Source organism: Pinus tabuliformis, chromosome Q (genome assembly GCF_031772625.1).
Source record: "Pinus tabuliformis cultivar Carrire ecotype Pingquan chromosome Q, CPIR1, whole genome shotgun sequence".
Taxonomy (NCBI): domain Eukaryota; kingdom Viridiplantae; phylum Streptophyta; class Pinopsida; order Pinales; family Pinaceae; genus Pinus; species Pinus tabuliformis.
In genome coordinates, this window is record NC_142296.1 from 891,065,793 (window position 1) to 891,088,201 (window position 22,409).

At 39.1% G+C, this 22,409-nt stretch overlaps 1 protein-coding gene across 1 annotated transcript in view; it reads right to left on the reverse strand.

The window, feature by feature from the left end:
- The window catches only part of LOC149222328 (serine/threonine-protein kinase 1-like), a 332,568-nt gene that overhangs the window by 208,234 nt on the left and 101,925 nt on the right, over positions 1-22,409 (reverse strand). The window contains 3 exon segments of the mRNA XM_089385374.1: positions 18,014-18,049; positions 18,300-18,344; positions 18,795-18,857. Coding sequence (XP_089241500.1) covers positions 18,014-18,049; positions 18,300-18,344; positions 18,795-18,857 — 144 coding nt within the window.

Here is a 22,409-nt window from a genome sequence, read left to right on the forward strand (position 1 = left end):
TCTTGAACTTGTCTGAGTAATCATGTGCAGCTAGAAAGATGGGACCACTAACAGACACAGCAAGAACACTTATCAATGGCTTGCCTTTTACATTTGTCCATCCATCAGATACAATGGACACCCCATGGTCAGTCCAAGAACTTGTCATTTTATTCAAAGAATGTGATATTTTTGCTTTTTCATGATCAAGGCCAACGGTTCTTGCATTGTCATACCCAGGGCTCTTGTATCCTTTAGGGGCATCATTTATGGCAGAAACCATTTCGTGCCAATAAGGTGAGCGTAGAACATTGAATGGTATCCCACATGCATAGAGAAACCTGTAAACTTTTGAATCCACATCATTCCTACACCCCTCATCAAGGAAATCTGATATGGTTCTACGCCTTAAAGATGATGACCCTGTGCCTCCATGTCCATATCCACTGCCTTGGGAGGATGATGAAGGAGTTCTTTGTGATTGTGAGCTTGGTTCAAAGAAACCCCTTGATTTTTTCTGTTCTGTATTGGGCTTCCTCCTCTTCCCTTATGTATTTGGCTCTATCTGCTGTTGACACCGTTGTACAAGTTTTGATTCCTATTTGTTTCTCTCCATCCCATGGCCTTTTCCCGCAGAGGTGTCTTCTAGCATGGGTGTATGGACCTGTGTAATCAGTGTTGCGATGGGGGCAATGAAATTTAGTGGTTCCACCCCCTCTCCCTGTTTCAGCCCTGTGAACATATTTCCACAATGGAGTTTGGTCTTGTTTAGTTTTTTGAGGGTCATGTTCACCCTCCTCCAGCTCCTCCTCACTGGGGTTTTCACCCATTTGACTTTCTCCGGCTTCTTCATCCCCCTCTTCAGTTTGGGGCCCCCTTTGTTTCCTACTCTCCAGCACCATAATAACCATAAAAGGGACGAGGAAGAGGAAAATGCCAATAAATATAGCCAGGTCCATGGTGTTTGATGTTTGTAGGGTTTTGATTCTTGAATCTGCAAATTAATTTAATTTATTGGGATTAACTAATTTAATTTAAATACATGATCTTTAAACTCAAACAACTAAATTAACTACCTAACCAGCTAAACTAACTAAATTACTAAGTTACTTACCTCTGCAGGCTTGCTCCTCACTCCTCAGCACTTGCTCTTCGCTCCTTTGCTCTTGCTCCAGCTCCAAACTCAAGCTCAATGAAGTTATAATGAATTTTTTTTGGCCCATTGGGCTTATAAAACTAAAAAAAAATTCTAAATTTTTTTTTATTTTCGGGTCCGGCGGATTTTTTTTCCGCCGAACCGCTCCTAGAGCGATTTTTAATGTCCGGGAGCGATCAGGGAGCGATCGCTCCCCGATCGCTCCTGGGCATTAAAAATCGCTCCGGGAGCGTTGGAGCGATCGCTCCCTGTGTCGCTCCCTAACAGACCAGGGAGCGCATTTTTTTTTAAGGGAGCGCACTCCCGAAAATCGCTCCCGTCCGGGAGCGATTTTGGGAGCGCGCTCCCGCCCGGAGCGCGATTCGGGAGCGGGTTCGAGGGGGGGGGGGGGGGGGGGCACTCCCCCGCAACACTGCTTCCACCCCATATCGAGCAATAGGAGTTATCACATAGGGGAGCATATCTCAACCCATCCTTCTGCCTACTAATCTTCCCAACAGTCACACTCAATAGTCATGTGGTAGAAAACCTCCATCATAATCTGAGTTTGGGTGAGATACCTAACTTACAAAAGGTAAGGATCACACAACGCCAATCCCAACAAGTCTAGCTTGTGCGTATGATGCCAACTAGGGTATACTCTGCAAAGACCAGGATAGGGAAGCAACACCTTCAACCCTATGGGTGACAGATTGAGGAACAACATCTACGACCCTATTTTCCAGAGATCCCTCAACCCCAGGAGCCCTCCATCTCAATTCCTCACCTGGGAGCTCAAAAAGGGAGGAAGAGTTGCCTTAGTGTTCTCAATTAGCCCTACTCTCTGTCAATCTGAAACATATCATCGTGCTCATATCTGGTATTAACTTAATCATCATGTCGCAATAACAACAGTCTCCTGTTCATGCAAGACATCAAATCAAATATTAAATTAGAACAAAATATATATCACAAAAAGTACCTTATTCATCCTCCCTCTCACGAAGGCAACAACCACAAGCCTAAACTTGTCTCGTACAACAGTATCGGCTAAAGTTATCTCGGTCCCAGCTATATACGACATTCTCTGCCAATCAGAGCCCACTCATTATTATTGCAATGTATCTTTGTCATATCTAGGTCTTTCTCAAACAACTCTTCAAAGAGCTTCTTCAACCTACCTCACATCTAATCATGCTAGCAACATCATACTTAACCTCAGTCTTGCTTAAAGCTACAGACTTCTCATCCAAAAATATCATGGCAGATCTTATACTAACGCAGAACCCAGATGTGGTCATCTCATCAATAATGATCCCAAATAACATCAGTACATCCAAGCAGTCACATAACATAGGAAGAATATGTTAGATCAAAAATTAATCGTCCCATGCAAATAGCTCAAAGGGTGCTCGGCGGCAACTCAATGTGTATGAAGTGGCGGAATAAGGGTTCAAGCAAAACAGATATATATATATACACACACACGGGTGCTCATACAAAACATTAATGCTTCAATCAACTATCAGTTGGCAAGTCGGGTTCAACAATATCTCTTCATAACTTCTTGAAATTTAATTGGAGTGTCCAAGGATTCGCATTTCCAACTTCATAATGTAATCCATCATGCCATGATTCTTCATTTTGAACTTTAGAGGCCATCTCCCTCTTAATTTGATCAACAAAGGCTCATTACCATCAAGAATAGACCATCAGTATATAAACCAAAATCAAAGTCATACCTGGGACCACTTTGAAGTAGAGGTTTGGATTTGCACATCTTCCTGGCTTCACGAGGTAATTGTCAATGCAGACATACCAAGCTCGGGAAGCTTGCTTCATACAATGCTTTCTGTAAACATAATACCTTACGAAACCAATATGCTCATCCTTACACAAATCAATATTGTGCAATTAAATCAACTAATTCAGCGTATCAAACTTTAGATGCCAATTCAAAACTAATATCAAAGTCATAATGGTTTCTGGCATCTGCCAATACCCCTGTGACAAACTTTTCAAAACAAATGTTAGGTAGAGTTCACATCCAAATACCAAGTTACAACAACCCTTTATTTACTAAGCATTAAACTTTATCAAGCCATCCTTATGATCATAGCATGAATCATTTTTGCCACTAAATATGAATGGATACATCAGGGACAAGTCATATAAGTTTCATCCATTCATTGTAAGATTACTACATGTTGAATCATAATTTTTTATACTTCAACCAATGTGCCAAAGACAATGAGGCCAATACAGAATCAACATTAGGCACTGAAAGTTATTATGCTCGCATAGCACTGTCATCAAGGCAAATCATCAAATATCAAGTCAAATCATTAGTCATCAAGTCAAAACCGTAATTTTTCATCTCTGTGAATTTAATCAAACCATAAGCCAGAAACATATGAAGCATCATGTCAATATTCTAAAGCATATTTATGAACTATCAAACACCATGTCAAAACTCCAAACATTGCTCATCTATATCAATCAGCCAAATATTTTAAAACCCTTGCAATTGTTCTCAAATATTGTCATACACTAGCTTCAATGGTTAAATCATAATGATTATTGATATGCATATTTTGGTCACCTACAAACATGGGTTTACACTATAGTAACTCAAACGTTCAAACTTCCCTGCTCATAGAACATCCTGATGTCTGCTCCATATTTGTAGGACTGTCATACAGCTGGAGCATTCCTGATTTTATGCATAAAGCTTTAGATTTTGTGACCTACAGGCATAACCGCACCCATACGTTTTATTCCGTGCGATTAGAGCTTAGACTAAGGGAAACCCTCTCTTTTCAAACCAGAAATTGTTGTGGATCAACAACATCAGATATTTGACTATTTATGTCAGAAAACTTCAACAACATCAGATATTTGACTATTTATGTCAGAAAACTTCAACAACAAAGAATCTTCTATACATCTAATGCAAATGACAATACGTGCAGAGATCTTATGGAGAGTTTCTCCCTCTGAATGGGAAGCTACTTCAGTCATCATCATTCAAAACATCAACATGTCTATCATAATATTGTCATGCACAGTGTTACTTGGGAGCGGGAGCGAAAGCGGGGAGCGGAAACGAAAACGGGAGCGAGAGAGACATTTTCAGAAGCTCCCGGTTTGGGAGCGAATCTCGGAGCGTTTTTTATATAATATATATATTTTTTATATTTTGATACATATATTTCAACAAAAACATTTAGAATAATGAATTAGATATAAAAACATAAAAAAACATAGATTGAACCATATAACAACAATCATCTAGAAGTTATAATCTTCATTAACCACGTCCACAAGTTAGTAACATAGTAACATACAACATATTGAGTCTCATGATTCGTCAATCTTAAAGTTTCAAGCTTTCAAAATTCAACAAATAACATTTATCATCATTGATCACCAAAGTTGTACTTGTAAGCTAAGTGTAACCATTACAACAAATAATATCTAACATGAAATGAAATGTTATAAAATGAAATGAAATGAAACAACTTTCAACTTTCATGAAGCATCATATTCATAATTCATTACTAATGAGTTATAATTGCCAACTTCAAACTTAAATTGTCATATATTGTTTAAAAAAATATCATAATAAATATGAAAGAGTCAATAGTTATAAAAGCTACTAGAAACTAGAAAAGAGAAGTAAATCTATTATCTATTTCTCATTCTTGGGCCTCTTGCCACCACGAGAAATGTCTAATTTTTTAGTCTTGATGGAAAATCAAGATCTTTGTCATTAATATCACCCTCTAAGCATTAATATCCAGAGGTATCTTTGTCATTACCTCTGTATATGTATAGGGATCTCTGTCATTAATATCAACCTCTAAGCATTAACATAAGATAGAAAAAGCATAGCATGTCAAGTCAAGATTTTGTTTGAGTGATGCGTACATTTTTAGGAGGGTCATGATAGAGGAGTTTGACAACCAATGTCACTAACATCAAGGTACATAGAGGGATTGGTGCTCTTGATTAAATTCGAGTTCCATACCCTAATACATGACAAAATTCAATGGAAACATTGCAATCCCCCAATCCTGAAATACTGAAAAACTGATAAGTCTGCTGGATCTTGAATGAAATTTAAAATTCTACTTTCTCCATATGAAATCCAATGAGGCCAGAACCACTCTCAAACATCTTGAGTCATTTCATGGTAATGTTAAAAATTTAAGTAAAAGGATGAAAATGAAGATTAAGGATAATGTCACTTTTACGTTAAGAATTTAACATTACCATGAATAACATATCAATACTAGGGCCTAGACTTGATCATTAAGCTGCCCCACTCAAAAATTATTTGTTTCTTTAAAAAAAAATTGCATTTCGAACATTACTACAAAAACAAATTGCAAAAAAGGGAAAACGCTCCCGAAAAGGCAGGGAGCGAAAATTTTTTAGGGAGCGCGCTCCCAAGTCGCTCCCACCCAGAGCGCGGATTGGGAGCAGGATCGAGGGAGTTGGGGGGGGGCGCTCCCCCGCAACACTGGTCATGCACCAACAGAACCGTTAGATCATAAAATCAAGCTATATCAAGTTCTAACACATATTCATCATGATCATAACATGTCAATATTAGCTACTTCATCATCATGACATCAAATTTTTCATCAAGTGTTAGAGTCATATGATTAGGGCAGCAGACAGGGGTATCATCATACTTCAAAGATTACAATCACTACAAAATTTCTTTATCATTAACCATCAAGTCAGGGCATCCAATTTTGCCATATGACATAATTACTAAGCCAAGGTCAACATAGAGATCTTGAGCAATAATCTTGTTGTTACACTTCCATTATCATGCTTATCACAATCATTACCAATAGTATCAAGATCAATGCATCTAGTAGATCCATTATGTCTAAGACTAAGATGCTTTGCCAAATATCAAGTATACCAATATATCAAAAATCAATGTTTCTAAGTAGTTTTAGCATAACTTAAATAGAATGTAAGATACTCGTCCAATACCAAGTGCACTATCTCATCATAAGTACCATGAATCAAATCTATTTTCATATGCATGCATGAGCCATTTGTGAAGGAGACATTCTCATCACACCTTAGGGCATACCTTTCCATCCAATATTGCAACTGAAACGAAGCATCATACATACCTTGTAGTATTCAAATACCTGTGCACCTTCTTATTTGACATTGGCAGCGAGAGCACTTTATCAACTTCCTTGTCATAGGCAACTTGTAGCTCTTCACTTCTTGCACTAGCCATCTTTTCCTACATCTCAGCTGATCCTCAAGAAGGATTCACTTATCACATTTCATGAAGAGGTTAGAAGTATCCAAATGCTCACATACACATGTAGGAAGCATAAGTAATAATAAAAGCAATAAACTCATACAGAAATAGAATCACAAAGAGGTAACATAAATCTAAACGGTACTTATATTTTAACAAGAGGAGATTAGTTCCCTCTTGAACCAGCCTTCAAGAGTCATTACCATCTCTTATCCATATGTCAATGATGCTTCAATATTTCAACCAACTTCATCAGCAATCAGGCCTAATAAAGACTATCTCATCTAGGGCTTCAACAAATTTGTCACAAGTGCTTGAACATCTTCACATCAGTCATGTTAGGGTTTCTAAATTCCATATTTCAAATATTTGTCATAACCGGGGTTTCTCCCAAACCCTAACCTCATAATATCTATCAAACCCTAATAACCAAATTACCTAGAGTTTCGTTCAAACCCTAGTATTTTAAGGTCTCCTCCATATTCTCTTGCTTCCATCAAAGGTGTCTCCATAGGGGTGATCTTCAATGACTTTTCTTCAGCCCATCTCTAAAACCATGTCAGTTTTTCTTAGAGTTATATTGTTCTTTGCATTGATAATTGCATTTCATCATTTACACAGAATTCACCCCTTAGCTTCATAACATTATTCATATTTACAACATTATTCAACAGCATATGCAATTATATAAAAGGAACAACATCATCATCATTGCAACGGAACATAAAGGAACAATAGAAGAAAAGCATTCACAAATAGAGACACCAGGATTGGTCGGAGCCTAGGGCAAAACCCACTACGGGGAAAACCCTTTCAAATTCTTCTTCTTATTATTAGATTGTCATTGAATGATTCAACAAAGAGAGAGTACAATAATCCATATCTTTCATCATAAACCTATCCAGCAAAATCAACTAGATAATATCCATAAGATGAATCCAACAATGCCAATAATCCAAAACCATGATTCAGATGTCTATGATCAATTGTTACTGACTGAGGTCAACTGTCGAACTTTGTGATCAACTGATGAAATCTTCAGTCAACTGAAAAATTCAACCTTTAGGTCCCAACCGCAGGGAAGACGTGTCATGCATGCGGCTGAAAAGCTTCGATCGAAATTTCTCCATGACATGTTTGTGACTGCAATCGTAATTTCTCCATGACATGCTTGCGGCTTAGACCCAAAACCCTAAAAACAAAGATGTGTGCTTCGGACCTTGCAATTACGGACCTATGCCAACCAATCTTCGCGAACTTGCCTCAAACCTATGTGAGCCAAACCAAAGAATAGAATAGAACAATGTCTCATGATGATTGTCCAAATGAGGTTGAGGTCACTTGTATTTATAGCCTTCCAAGGGTGTTCAAATTTTTTTAGGGCCGACTTGATCAAATATGCACATGTGGGCTTTAATTCAAAAAAACACTTTCCCTTGTCCAAATTGAGCGCTTTAATAGTCAAAATTGGTCTTCTTGAAAAGAGGAATACCATCCCATGGTTGGAATTTGTCACTAAGCTGCCAATTTAACAACTACCACCCTGAAGTGTTCCCCATCTCAAACTTGAAGGAGAATTCAAAATTCGCCTTCCACCACCCTGGCACCCTTTGAGAATAAAAGATAAATGAATAGTAGATCACACTAGTCACACTTGACCAGACACTGCATTCATGGCTCTAATCACTGCCACCATTGTTGTCAACAACCCTAGTAGCATCATTACAATCTTTGTCTTCTATCTCAATAATCAATACTTCTCGCTGACAAACCCTAGCAGCATCTCAACAACACTCCGACCAACAACATACTCTTCAACATCACCATATAATACTCTTGCACATAAATATCATGTACAAGATCCATACGTTAAAAACTCAACTCATCAATTCAGCAACACCATCATACTCTCGACATCAGCAACTACAGCGATAGTGTGACAATCCAAACATTCATGGCAACAATACAAATACATAAAACTCTACTTTTGCTCTCGCCGATAGCCTCTTTCAGCCATACAAGATACTATATTTGAATACTCTATCCATCAAAATATGAATCAATACACTTGCATATAAAAACATCTGCAACAACATACTGTTAGCAATACTGGAACTCATATCAAACCCTCAATCAACGATTTTCTCTATACCAACAGCAACACCTTCATACATACTTTGAGCCTGCAACACAAACCTCTGGCACAATACATGACAGCTCTAGAGTCTAAATCGCATTGTGTCACTAGTAACTTGTTGCCCTAGATCATGGGCATATTGAACTCGCACCAAAACTGATCGATTTACTGAGATTGCACACCAATGCACAAGTAGATCAAGTTCATGCACAAATTGCATCTAGTATTTGATTATCAATGCATAGGTATAATCTCGACCTCCTCTTTCTGGCACTCACACAAGTTCAAATTCGACTAACACATTGTCTATACTCTGCCATATACATTATGTCATACACACGCACAACATTATCGTTCCAAACTCATTACAATCAATTTGATCCACAGTCCTCTGTTTCACTACATATCGCTCTTGTTTTGTTACAAGAGTTTATACTCGAGCATATTACAATCAGGCTTTTCAAATGGGCAGCACCAAGTCGCATTGTGTCTAATTATGAAATTGATCCATGGCAATTAACACTTTAAACTAATTGCCCACCATATTACATCCAATCTCATATGCACAGCAACCAAACTGACTTGTGATCCATCTCTACGAAGGCAGCCCAAATGCACCATATATAGCATACAGTTGATCTTCATCCAACGCATCAGTATGTAATCATTCAAACAGTCCATGCGTATTTAACTACCATATTGTAATATTCCTACTAGGAATTAACAATGATAATCAAAACAAAACACCATATGCAACACAAAAATTTAACAAGCAATTAAACACTTCGAAAATTTAGCCAAAAAATGTGCCAAGCTGAGCCATTTTACTAATATATGAAGGAAAGTACAAAGATGTATGGAGTAGGTGCACCTGGGCTTGCAAAAACAAGCTAGAAAAGTCTCGGGTGATAAAATGTGTTGCTCGAATGATAGGACGTATTGCTTCTTCAACCCCTGCGTTTGCCCAAAAATTCTATTGTTGCTGGCTAGAAAGGAGCTGGAGTTTGACCCCTCTAGAGTGCTCAGAAAATTATGTGAAATTAACCTAGAGCTCTCCTCACCAAACCCACAAAGACCTAGAAAGGGTTTGGCCTCGTTCCGACCTCCCGGAAATACCCCCAAATAGAACAATTTCCTCCTCTAACTGGTATTCGCACGCCTATGAGTCTACTGCCCAAATGACCCCCAAAATGCTGAGAAAATTCTCCAATAATTCCCCTTATGACCCCTAGCAAAACTCAACCTCAAACTCTCAGTCAAGCCTCCCACAACAAGTGCACTCCTCAAGTGACTGCGCAGGCCCAGTCAAACCACCTTTGTGCATGCCCAGAAAGAAGAAATTTGGCTAGAAGAATGGCCACCCAATCAGCCCACCAAACCACTGCAAAAATGTTGCCAAATGCCAAGGAAATGTGCTCCTAAAACCCCATAACCAGCTCTTCCATGAAGCTCTATCTCCATAAGAATGTGTGGCCCCTTTCTGCGCCCAGTCTTCTCCAAAGATAGCTCGAATCTCCCTATAGAATCTCCCAAAATAGCTCTTCAATTGTAGCAAAGGCTCCCCTAGAGTGGCACTCGAAGTCCACCAAAGAAAGGGTTGAGATCTCCCCTCGGAAATCTTGTGTGTTGAACAACACTTCGTAGACTTGGCTCAACAGCTCAAGCATACAAGAGAGTTTGTTTGTCAAATGATCAAAAAGCCCCAAAATGATGCATGATCCTCCTATTAATCATTGAGTTCCCTTTCCTCCATGTGGGCCCCATCCATCAACCCCCCTTTGTCTTTCTCCCTCCAAAAGTGTGAGTAGCTCTAAGGGGTGCATATTCCCCTTGGGGTGGCCCCCACCATCCACTAAGAATCCATCCTCTAGATTCATCCTTCCTTTGGAAGGTGAGATATCCGGTAAAAGCCCATACAGTCAATCTTTGTACAAGAAATGCTTTGTTCTCACGAATTCTAGATCAGAGGTGGTTGAGTTTGGAGCTGGTGGAATTCGAATTTGCAGCAGTGTTTTCTTGGTGTCATCGTGGCAATGTCTTTCAACGGATTGCGATTGGAGTATGCTCTTGAAGGCAGCTCAAACTATTTTGCATGTAAGGACAGGATGGAGGTGGTGTTAGATGACAATGGGCTGAAGGAGTTCATAGAGGCTGAGGTCCCAAAGCCTACTGATGTTGCCGAAGCTGAGGTTTGGCAAAAGAAGACAGCAAAGTGTCGAAGGATTCTGTTGGAGGGCGTGAAGGATCACATTGTGTCCAGACTGCATGGAAAGGCTTCTCCATACTTGATGTGAAAAGTGTTGACAAATTTATTCCAAAGCAAGAGCGATCAGAGGAAGCTGGCGCTCAAGGATAAACTTAGAAACATTAAATGCGAGAAGGGAGACAGTATGCCCAAGTATCTCACGAAGTTCACTTAGTGCAGGGATGAGCTGGGAAGTGTGGGGGTGACTGTCGATGATGAGGACTTGGTGAGCTTGGCTCTCCTTGGTCTTCCGAAGAGTTGGCATTCCTATCAGGACTTTGTCAATGGTCAGGAGAAATTGCCAAGATGGGAGAGACTTCAACGGCTTCAACCTGATCATTAGCTTGAGGATAGCACGAAGACGAATGCTCCTGTCGAAATCCCAATTTTAAAGCCAACTCAAACATCGAAATGAAGGATGGAAGAAAATTGAAAATGTTGTGGCTCCAAGAAGTAATGTCGAAGCAATCAAAGACAGGGATCAACAAAGGATTGTACCTCCTTCATGAAGGAATATGTCATCCAAGTACCCTAGCATATTTAATGGTTATTGTTTTTGATCCAGGTGGATATTGGTAGCCACCTGCCAAGTCCACCTGGACCCCCACCATTGTCTTTCTCAGCATTTTCAGTTTCCTTAATTGTAGCACAACTTACTATTTTTAGCAGTTTTTCGGGTCCTGAACTTCCGGAGCCGTTTTGAGGCCCTAAACGACGTTTTTTGGGGAATCCGGGGGCAACCATGTTGCCCGTTCCAAGTTCCAACAATGATAGTGCTCGGATAGATCTTTCTAATGAGCTATTGTACGCGTCAAACGGAGATCATATGCCAAAGTTACGACCCCGGGAAGTTGATGTACCAATTTACCCCAAAACGGGGCCCACAGTTTGGCGTTTCATCTCCTAGGGTTAGGTTTTGGAATGTTAAGGGTTTTCCATTGTTTCTCAACAATAAATAGGCCTTCGAGCCTCATTGTAATGGAGTTCAGAGGCATGTAGCCATCACATCTCTTTTCAGAGATAAGCTACCATCGCCCTAGCTGGTTTATTTCCATTTCTGGTTGTAAGCATATTTCAGTATTTTCCATTAATGAAATGAAGTATTATTTCCGCTGCATCTTTGTGTAATATGGTTATCTCTGTAATTTGTTGCGTTCCTGTTTAAATCCGGATCAGTTTTTCATGTTCTAACTACAAGCATATGGCTAGGAATTGCAAAATGTATGACAAGGACATTATCAAAATCCTAGACGCAAGTATTCAAGGCTACAGGACAGATTTCAAAATGATTTCGCCAGCAAAAACTACATGTTTGTCTTTCCATCATTTAGGTACCATGTAGAATGCTTCAAATGCCATAATTATGGGCATATAGCTTGTGATTGCAAATACAGGATGGGGTCTTCCATAAGGAGAATTCCCATGTCATGTACAAGAAGGTCTACAGAAGAAAACACAAGCAAGAGGATCAAGTAAATGAGAAAGTCTCATCAGGTATGCTCTTAGTTCTCATAAAGTCAAAGGGTCGTGATGGATCCACAATGGAAGATATCAAAGATGATTCGGCTACAAAGCCAACTCACACATTATTCTGAACAAGGAAGTTTGAATACCCCATGTACATGAATATTGAAGAGGGGGAGTCAATGTAGCAATAGGTGCAAATTTGAAAATTTATCCTTTGACAATTTGGTTGCACAAGTTGTCATAGTAGCATTCATAACTAAGGGTAGTTTCAATGGGGTAGCAATTAAACAGGCAATGTCTTGTAAAAGAACTTGTTATCGTTGATGCATAGTGACAAGTAGAATCAGTTGTGGCAAGCCATGAGGCATAACATGTCAGCGGGAGAGAAGCATTCAGAGAAAGAAAACATGCTACAGAAAGTCAGAGAAAGGCATTTCGTCAGGGGGAGTAACCCTTTCCTATTAATGTCAAAGAGGGAGAGTCAGGAAAGGAAGATCAGAAGCATGAAGTCATGGGGAGCAGTGATCGTAGGGGGAGTAAATGTTGCCATGATCCATCAATGACAAAGGGGGAGATTGTTGAATGGTGTTGTCATTGATGCCAACGTCGGTTCTTGAATGCTCTTAATATTTGTCTGGATTGCATTGATTGAAGCTCAACCAGTCAAGAAACCCTGGGAAGCTCTTGATGCCCCACAATTGATGAAGAATTTGGGTAAGAAGATCAGTTTGTTTTGGCTCATGACCACCATCATTTGAAGCTCCTCGTCATGTCGATTCTAACAGTGTGTAGCACGCCATGAGATTCCTCACGGTTTGAAAGATATGCCCTTTCGAAGGTCAAAGCCCTTTATTGTGGTCAATATCCCCAAAAGGAGGTAACATGACAATATATGATTAGCTGGCAACTTAGAAGTCAAAAGGACTTTTCATCAAAAATCAAATTAAATATTATATGGCTAAGTATTTTGTTGAGGGTATTAAAAAGTTAAATTCAAATCAAATGTTAAAGTCAGCATTCATTTGATTGGGGTTTTTGGCTCCATTTTAAAAATTCAAATTTAATGTTTTCCCTCCAAAGACAGGTCAGCCTCAACCAAGGGCCAATCCTTCTATAAATATAGACAAAATCCTCTCATTCGGTGTGAAGAAAAACTCACTCTATCTATCTTGTTTGCAGCCTTATGAAGTATTGAAAATCTTGGGTAAGTTAGAATCTTTGAGAAGTCTCTGGGCCTACAATTTCTTTCTAACTATTGAAAAGGTTTTGGCTTAATTCTCTTTTAAGGGTGGTTTTCAATGAGTCTGTAGCACTGTGATTTTCGGCCAAGATCTGGAGCAATATACTACTCTTCCTCTGCAGCCTAGGAACAGTCAATAATATCCTAATACAGAGGTCCAGGTCTACTCATTGCTATTGGTTAGGAGGATCCGCAGATTTCTGAAGCACCTAGGGCTCTTCTATTCTGAAACTGATCCATGCTAAAATGAAGAATACTGTGAGAAAATAAAAGGCAGTTCTGTTGGGTTTTTTGGCCGCCAAGGGCACAACTCTGTGGCTCGAGTTAGGGCAACAAATTCATGTGATTCTCGCTGTCGTTAACACTTCTCGGCCTCCACATCTCAAGCAGTTTAAGATCTGTATTGTTCTTCTTCTAAACAAGTGCTGAAGCAGACCTTGATGATGAGATTAGCCTCATGCGAGCCTTATATTGAATCAGTTATGTAGAAGTTGAAGGTCTAAATCTTGAAGGGACAAAACAAAAGCATGTTTTGTGGGCCTTCGGCCCTCCTCTTGAAGCCGATGTGAATGGTAAACATTGTAATATACTTCCAAATATTGTTGAACTGGCTCGTTGATCTCTGATGCCGACTCTGCCCTTCTTTGGCAACAAGATCTGTATTTTGTTGAGGGTATTAAAAAGTTAAATTCAAATCAAATGTTCAAGTCAGCCTTCATTTGATTGGGGTTTTTGGCTCCATTTTAAAAATTCAAATTTAATATTTTGCCTCCAAAGACAGGTCGGCCTCAACCAAGGGCCAATTACTTCTATAAATATAGACGAATTCCTCTCATTCGTGTGAAGAAAAACTCGCTCTATCTATCTTGTCTGCAGCCTTCTGATTCATGAAGTATTGAAAATCTTGGGGAAGTTAGAATCTTTGAGAAGTCACTGGGCCTACGATTTCTTTCTAACTATTGAAAAGGTTTTGCCTTAATTCTCTTTTAAGGGTGATTTTTGGTTGAGTCTGTAGCACTGTGATTATTGGCCAAGATCTGGTGCAATATACTACTCTTCCTCTGTGGCCTAGGAACTGTCAATAATATCCTAAGACTGGTCCAGGTCTACTCGTTGCTATTGGTTAGGAGGATCCGTGGATTTCTGAAGCACCTAGGGCTCTTCTATTCTGAGACTGATCCATGCTAAAATGAAGAATACTGTGAGGAAATAAAAGGCAGTTCTGTTGGGTTTTTCGGCCTCCAAGGGCACAACTCTGTGGCTCAAGTTAGGGCAACAAATTCATGTGATTCTGACTGTACTTAACACTTCTCAGCCTCCACATCTCAGGCAGTTGAAGATCTGTATTGTTCTTCTTCTAAACAAGTGCTGAAGCAGACCTTGATGATAAGATTAGCCTCTTCTGAGCCTTATATTGACTCAGTTATTTAGAAGTCAAAGGTCTAAATCTTGAAGGGACAAAACGAAAGCATGTTTTGTGGGCTTTCGGCCCTCCTCTTGAAACAGATACAAATGGTAAACATTGTAATATTCTTCCAAATATTGTTGAACTGACTCGTTGATCTCTGATGCCAACTCGGCCCTTCTTTTGCAACAAGACTGAGGTAATACTGGAGCACAGATCCACATGCATCTAAAGCATTGCACTTGTGTTAAATTGTTCACTTCTCAGTCCTTCTGAAAATGCACCAGTGCGAGTTTTCGGGTCCCAATTGTAATGCAAGATCAAGGAATGTTTGTTTGTTACAGGATTGAAGCTAATGAATTTCAAAGTCTGTAGGCTGTTTTCTTTGGGACAGAACTGTTGCATTTAGTCCTATAGCTAGACGCTTATAGACAGAAATATGTGCAAAGGACATCTCGACAAGATATTATTTCTGTGGCCTTCTTATCTGTAGTCCTAATTACTGGGACATCAAGAATATTTCTGTTGACTATTGGAAGGAATTGAATGCCAATACAATGCGAGTTGCGAGGCTTATCTGAAGAAGAAATTCAACCCCTAACAATGATACTGTGCATCAGTCCCAGAGTAACAGAGGTTAGAGGATGGAGAAATTGTTTTATGGATATTCATTAATCCCTCCTGTGGACACATCTGTTAGGTTCCCTTTTGCAGAACTGTTGTAGCAGGGCCTATAGGTAATCTTCCGAAGCAGAGATCTCAAGCAATTATATCAATGCATATCTGAAGGACATGTCTGTGACTCTTTTGAGGTAAGATTGAAACAGCATTAGCCCTCCATTTCTAAGAAACATTGACAATTGCTCAAATCTAAGGTTTCTGAGGGGCAAGTTCTGAGTGTAATGGTACAGATCTAAGCATAGAAGACTTAACATTATTCAACAACTAGAGTAAGTCCTGTAGTATTCCTGGCTCTCTGTACATGACAGAGCAGTTTACCTTGAGGACTAATTTGTGCTTGGATCATCTTTGTTGGCATGAGAAGAACGACAAAGTTTTACTATATTAAGTATTGAACACTGTATCAGTGGGATAGACGGTTACTTAAATCCTATACCTTACTCTGGGCTACAGCAAATATTCATCAGCAGAGGTCAATATTGCATCAGCAGTTTTGAGATAAGGAACACAGAGCAGTACAGCTAGGGCTTGACTTGATATACCAGCACCTTTTCTGAGGCCTGTGAAGTTTGGTTCTGAGATTTGTAAATGACCAGCACTCCTTGATAATGGAGATCACTCAGCTATTCCTGTAGCATTTCTGGATTCCTGTACATGGCAAGACAGCATTTGCACCCACTTTGTTGACAAGTATGTTGTGACAGAATTGGATTGCAGTGTGTATTTGGCACTATATCACTGAAGCAGCTTGGAAGATATTCTCGTAACCAATGGCACATCCTACAGGATTGGATTATCTTGAAGCATCAATTCTGTGTGAAGAAAGGTATGATTTAAGCTATGTAAACTAACAAGGACATCTTCAGGATCAACAGTGACAAGAAAGGCTTTTGGTTGCATTGTTGGTATAAGTTTTGTATCATTACTATGCTGTTGTTTGGACAAATTTGATACTAAGTCAGAAGATAGGATTTGCTTAGCTGAAGTGGCCAATGGAATTTCTGGGATTTTCATGATGTCGAGAACAGAACCCAATATGGAACACTTGTACGTCTCTCATGTATTAATGAGCATCGAAGTTGTATGGCAGGTTTGTATATGTTGCCAATACTGCTGAGAGAAGTTTTGCATTCATAGGATTTGACAAGCTTCTAACGAATATTGTTGACAAGAAGGGGACAGAGGTTGTTGATGATCTGCATGTTATATCATTGAAGTTGTACCAGACTCTGAGTTATAGTTGAGCTGTTGGCTGCGAAAGATTGCCAGTAAGGTATTGTTGCAGTGGATGTATTGCAGAGTATGTGATGTTGATTGTGGTCACGAAACAGAGTGCTAGGATTTGATCGTTTGACAGAAGTTTTGGTTGCTGCTGATGACCTTGTGCCAATGTACCTAAATGACAAAGTCAGCAGAATATCTTTGATATTGTTTATTTCGATTGAGCACAGGGGTATCCAGTCTAAAAATTGTGAAATGTGGTCTGCTTGGTGAGCTAAAGGTTGGAGGCTTCAGAGCAAGTGACAGCTTGTTGAGCAGGGCGGTAGGAGGTGAAAGGCAGGAGAGAGGAGTCTACTTAAGGTTGGAGCCTAAGAACACTTCAGGGCGGCAGGGTGGTGCTTGCACAAGGCATTGGAGCGTTCTTCCAGTCGAAGCTGGTAAACAGGTTGTTGCAGCATCCTTCAAGTTGAGCCTGTAAACCAAGGCATTGGAGTGTCCTTCCAGTTAGAGCTGGTAAACCAAGGGGTTGGAGCCTCCTTCAGTTGGAGCTGGAAATCTTGGAAGTTGGAGCTTCCTAATTGATGTAAATTAAAATTATTGAAGACAAATATTAAGAAACGTTTGGTGGTTTTTCTCCCGGAAGGGTTTCCACCTAAAATCTCTGTTGTATTGTCTTTATTGTTGTGCATTGTTGAATGGTGTTGTTTATTGTTCATGTGATATGATGATAATTTACTGAGTATAATGATAATTGAAGAAAAATATCGATTCACCCCCCTTTCAGTGTTTCCAACAGATGGTTCTAGTCAAGAGACAAAACTAATTTTTTCCAATATCTACTTTTGAAACACTAAACTGCATTCACTAGTTCCCAAAACAGTGGGCCAGTTATACTAGTTTCACAAAAAAATTTGGAGCTCCTGGCACTAATTCATTCGCCATAAGAAAATATTGAAGACCAGGTCAAAACTGGTTAAAATAAGCCACAAATAGAAGTGGTTTCCAATAACAGAGATTTAGGATTTGTCCAACAATTAAGAACGGAAAAAAATCAATATAGATTAGCATATGCAGAATATTAAGCATGGTACCAACAGTGATTTGAACAGAAATGGATGCTTTTAAAAAAACATACTTAAAGGTATCTTCTAGAATCGACACACCCTAGAACTTAATGTTCACAACTGACGGTGGATATGCTTACTCTCATTGGATGCACATTGGCTCTAGGTGGAGCACCCTGCAAATCCAAGCATCAAAATTAAATAGTAGAAAATTTCTCAAATTATATAGACAGAAAGAATGATTATGGTTTTTCAACATTAGACTGATAGGTGAATATCAGAGTGAGAACAAAACATTTTAATGGATTAATACTTTCAGAAGAATATGCAATAAGGATTTATAACGTTAAATTCAGATTGGCATTATGACAAAAGACTTAAGGAATGACTAATCATTTTGCAATAGATGATTACACAATATCTTACCTCTGCCATCTCTATTGCAGACACTCCTAGCGCCCATACATCTACCTATAACAAAAGAAAAGGAAACATATAAGTCAAACGTCCAGAAATTAAAAAAAAAAAAAAAAAAAAATCCAGATGTCCTCTTTCTCAAGAACGTCAACCAATCAGCCAGTGCCTACATTGTGGGAAGCTGAAGATAGGTGGACCAAACAACATTTAAATTTAAGGGTGACAAGACCAACTCAGTCATTAGTGTATCACTGCTACATTAGCTAGCAAAATAAGAAATAATGGAAAATTATTGCTGTGAAACATGCACAAATGTAGACTCAGAGGCAATTCACTTTTACAGTATCAGTAAATGCACAAATAAAGCCCTGCGTATATGTCTTCATGTGTACATCAAAGGAACTACATTGGACTTATACAGTAACCTGAATTCTGCAATATTGAAGCCTTGTTCAAAGCAATCCACATCATTATTTCTCTTTTAAAATAGAAAGTTCAAATTACCTTTCCATCATAGCGACTCTCCTGAATCACTTCAGGAGCCATCCAGTGTGGAGTACCAATAAACTGCAAATATACAAGAAGATGGTTAATATCTATGATTTTGAGTGAGACGAAGCATAGACAATGAAATTGATAGAATTTGTTCTGGAGTTTAGAACTTATTGTAATAAATATTGCAAAAAACAAAAAAAACAATGTGTGATCCAGAAAAGAAGATGTGCAGAGAATTATGAATGCCTTTTATTATTTTTCTATATGCAATTAGCAATGATTATTATGATTTGGGAACACTAGTGAGGAAGAATGAGTCCCAACCGAATAGAGTGTAAGCTTCTCTTATTTTTTCACCTAAAGAAGAATATGAATTCAAGCTTTTAACCAATCCCAATTTCCAATGTTAATTAAAATATTACAATCCAAGTTCATATTCAAGTCCCACAAGAAGAATGAAGCAACAGATGCCTTGCCAAACCTAACACAGTTAAACAACATTGCACCATCAATTCAACCAGATAGGAATAACAAAGTGAGATCCCTCGAATTAGGGACTTGGGAAGCATACAAAGTGTTACCTCTTCAACATGCAGAAAAGTGGAAAATCCCTAATCCACGGATGCAACCTTGCCCAGGAGAGGTACCACTGTCACCTCAGTACAATTCTCCTCACACTTTTGGCTGGATCTCAAGGCCAAGGGGTTATCCCTAGATGTGAATGATTAAATAAACTAAGTCTAGATAATATATCGATGACAACCTTAGAATTAGGATGTAAATCTGATTGATGATAAATATATGTTAAAATTGGCAACTAGGGCCAAACTCCATGTGGGTCACCTTATTTATGGCAGCTGATATTTTTCTTGGATTCCTTAGGGAAGAAGACCCAAAGGAGTTGAGGAGCAGCAGTGGGCAGTTTAGAGTTGTTCACAAACGGAGTTAGTGAACAACTTGTAAGAATCTGTGAATCAACTAGCGCACATGACAATTTTAAAATTTTCCAACTTCACAAACAGAGTTAGTGAACAAGTTGTTAGGTCACAACTTGTTCAGTGACCTAAAGGAGCGGGACCATTGATAGAGGCAGGGTTGTAGATTGGGAGAAGATGGACCAGCAGATGTGTTCAGGACACGTGGACTGAAAGGGCTGTGGGGCGCCACATCAGCAAGTAGGTCAAGGATGTCTTGTTCAGGGTAGATTGGTGGTCAACATGACAGACACCAAGCCCTAGTTGTATGTACTTGTATCAGTGGATGTATGAGGCCATTATCCTTGGTACGGGAGCCCTAGACAATTGTATTAAAGTTGTTAATATAACGAAGAAGGGTTGGAAATTTTTAAAATTATCATGTGCGCTAGTTGATCACTGATGTCTGTAATATTCGTTGTGCAAAGTAGGATGGTTAAGGCACTTGACAAGGTTTGTGTCAGAGATTTTAAGACCTAGCCCAGATTCTCATCTGCCATGGAAAATCAACAAAAAACTCCTTTTCAGACCCGAGCTTCTTTCTGTTCTTACTTGACCGAATTATTTTCCTTGTCTTGGACAAGGTCTGTTTTTATTGACCGAATTGCTTGATCAACTGAGGGAGACGAGTGTTATATTTATATTGTTTGAACAATCTTATAAGGCAGCAGACATGAGTATTTGAAAAGGCGTGACTATTGTAGAGCCAACCTCAGAGACGACTTGTAAGCTGAACTAGAAATCAACGCTTAATGAAGATTCAGTTCCATATTTGTTTAATATATGGCCTTTGAGTGATACATTAGGTGAATGACTACTGAAGTAACTAGACAATCCTTCATTCCATGTGAGGAAAATGTTATTAGAAAGAGCGTACAGTTTAGATTTAGGTTGTATATTTTTGGACGCCAAGTTATTGTTCCTTTCAAAAAATCAACCGAAGCCAAAACCTTCGCTAGCTTCATGAATCGCCAACAATAATCGTTCCATAAGTTGTTCCTTTGAGGAATAATCAGGAAGGTCTAACTGATTGAAACAAGTATGAGCTGATGGAAAACGCTTTCGAGCTCCATATGCTTTGTGAATTTAAAATCTTTGAGGACCAGTTATACCTTGAAGAACTTTAAATCCTTCTAATGGAACCTTTGGCGTTCCTGTGACAAACTGCAACAATCATGCCATGTTCTCCTTGCTAAATCCTTGCACAACCTCCCAAAACCACTGTATTAAAGGAGATGTTGCAGTGTATCCTGTGTACTCTAGTGTCTATACTAGTCTTTTGATCATCACAATCAATTTCAGGTAGTCCACTAATCAAGAGTTCAAGTTCTTTGTCATTGCGATAAGATGCCTTGGTATCAACTCATTGTTGTGGTCAGTGTATGCTCTGCACAAGATCCACAAATGGGAAAAGCCATGAAATGCCTTGAATGAAAGTATTGACAGTGCTGGAAGTTCTTGATCATAGCATAGATCCATTTGCCACCAATGACAATACTTCAACACCTATGCAAGGGTTTCACTTGGCTTCCCAAAAGAAAATTTGCGCTGGATTTATGGACTCAAAATTTAGCTTTGGTTTTCATAATTTAATCAGTTGTTGCAACAAAACTCAGACAAAACCCTTCAGGTTGGGTGGTAAACTAGCTATGATACCACTGTGATATTCCATATTAACTATTTTAGGAGTTTCAATAACTTTTATATTTTTATTTCTTCAAACAATTTTCCACAGATTGACTCCATGTTGAAATGGGGTCAGCTATGGGACGAATTTCCCATAGATCTCACCTTGCCCCAAAGAAGAAGTCAAATCAAATAAAACAAATATTGTGACAAGCAATTATTAAAGGGGGAATATATTTAATATTATTTTAAGCAAAATTTGAATCATGGTGTTATGTAAAAACTAGTTACTATTGTAATTATAAGTTTAATTAGGCAAAGGGCATGATCAAAGATCATGCCCATTCACCAAGAGGCACCCGAGGCAGTATCTAAGCCTGGGCCTCCCACAATTGTATCATCATTCAATCCATTAATATATATTTATAACTATTTATGAGTTTAAATGTCCATTTGGTATCAGAGTGAGTTTGATTGTTGGCTCCTTGCTGCATACGAACTCCGAATGTCCGCAAGCACCAGTCCACTTGTCGACGTCCCCAACTGCCTCCTCCCTGTCGCAACTTCCGTTCATCTCTATTTCCACTACATCTCAGTTACCTATTCATCGCCCACCGCAACCTATCTACTGACTCCACCTTCCAGACAGTCCAACAGCCTGCCTACTCAGTCGTGTTCTATTTCTCCACCAATCATGCGTCGTCCAAATCGCAGGTTGACCGTCGCTTAGTTGAACCTTCTGCTGCAGTTTGGGTTAAGTCACCGCTCGCGTCCCGACCTTCCACACCGCATCACAGTTCCACGCTAGTCCATCATCATTCCACGCCGCAACCTTCCACACCGTTCCCTGTCCCTGCACCCCTTCTTCCAACAGTCGTGTCATAGCATCCGATTTCCTACGAATGTTAGGTTCATACGAATATATAGATAAGAGGCTAATTATTATGTAGTTTATAACTATATATATAGTTCAATTAATTAACTTTAATTAAATATTATATAGTTTATAACTATACATAATTCA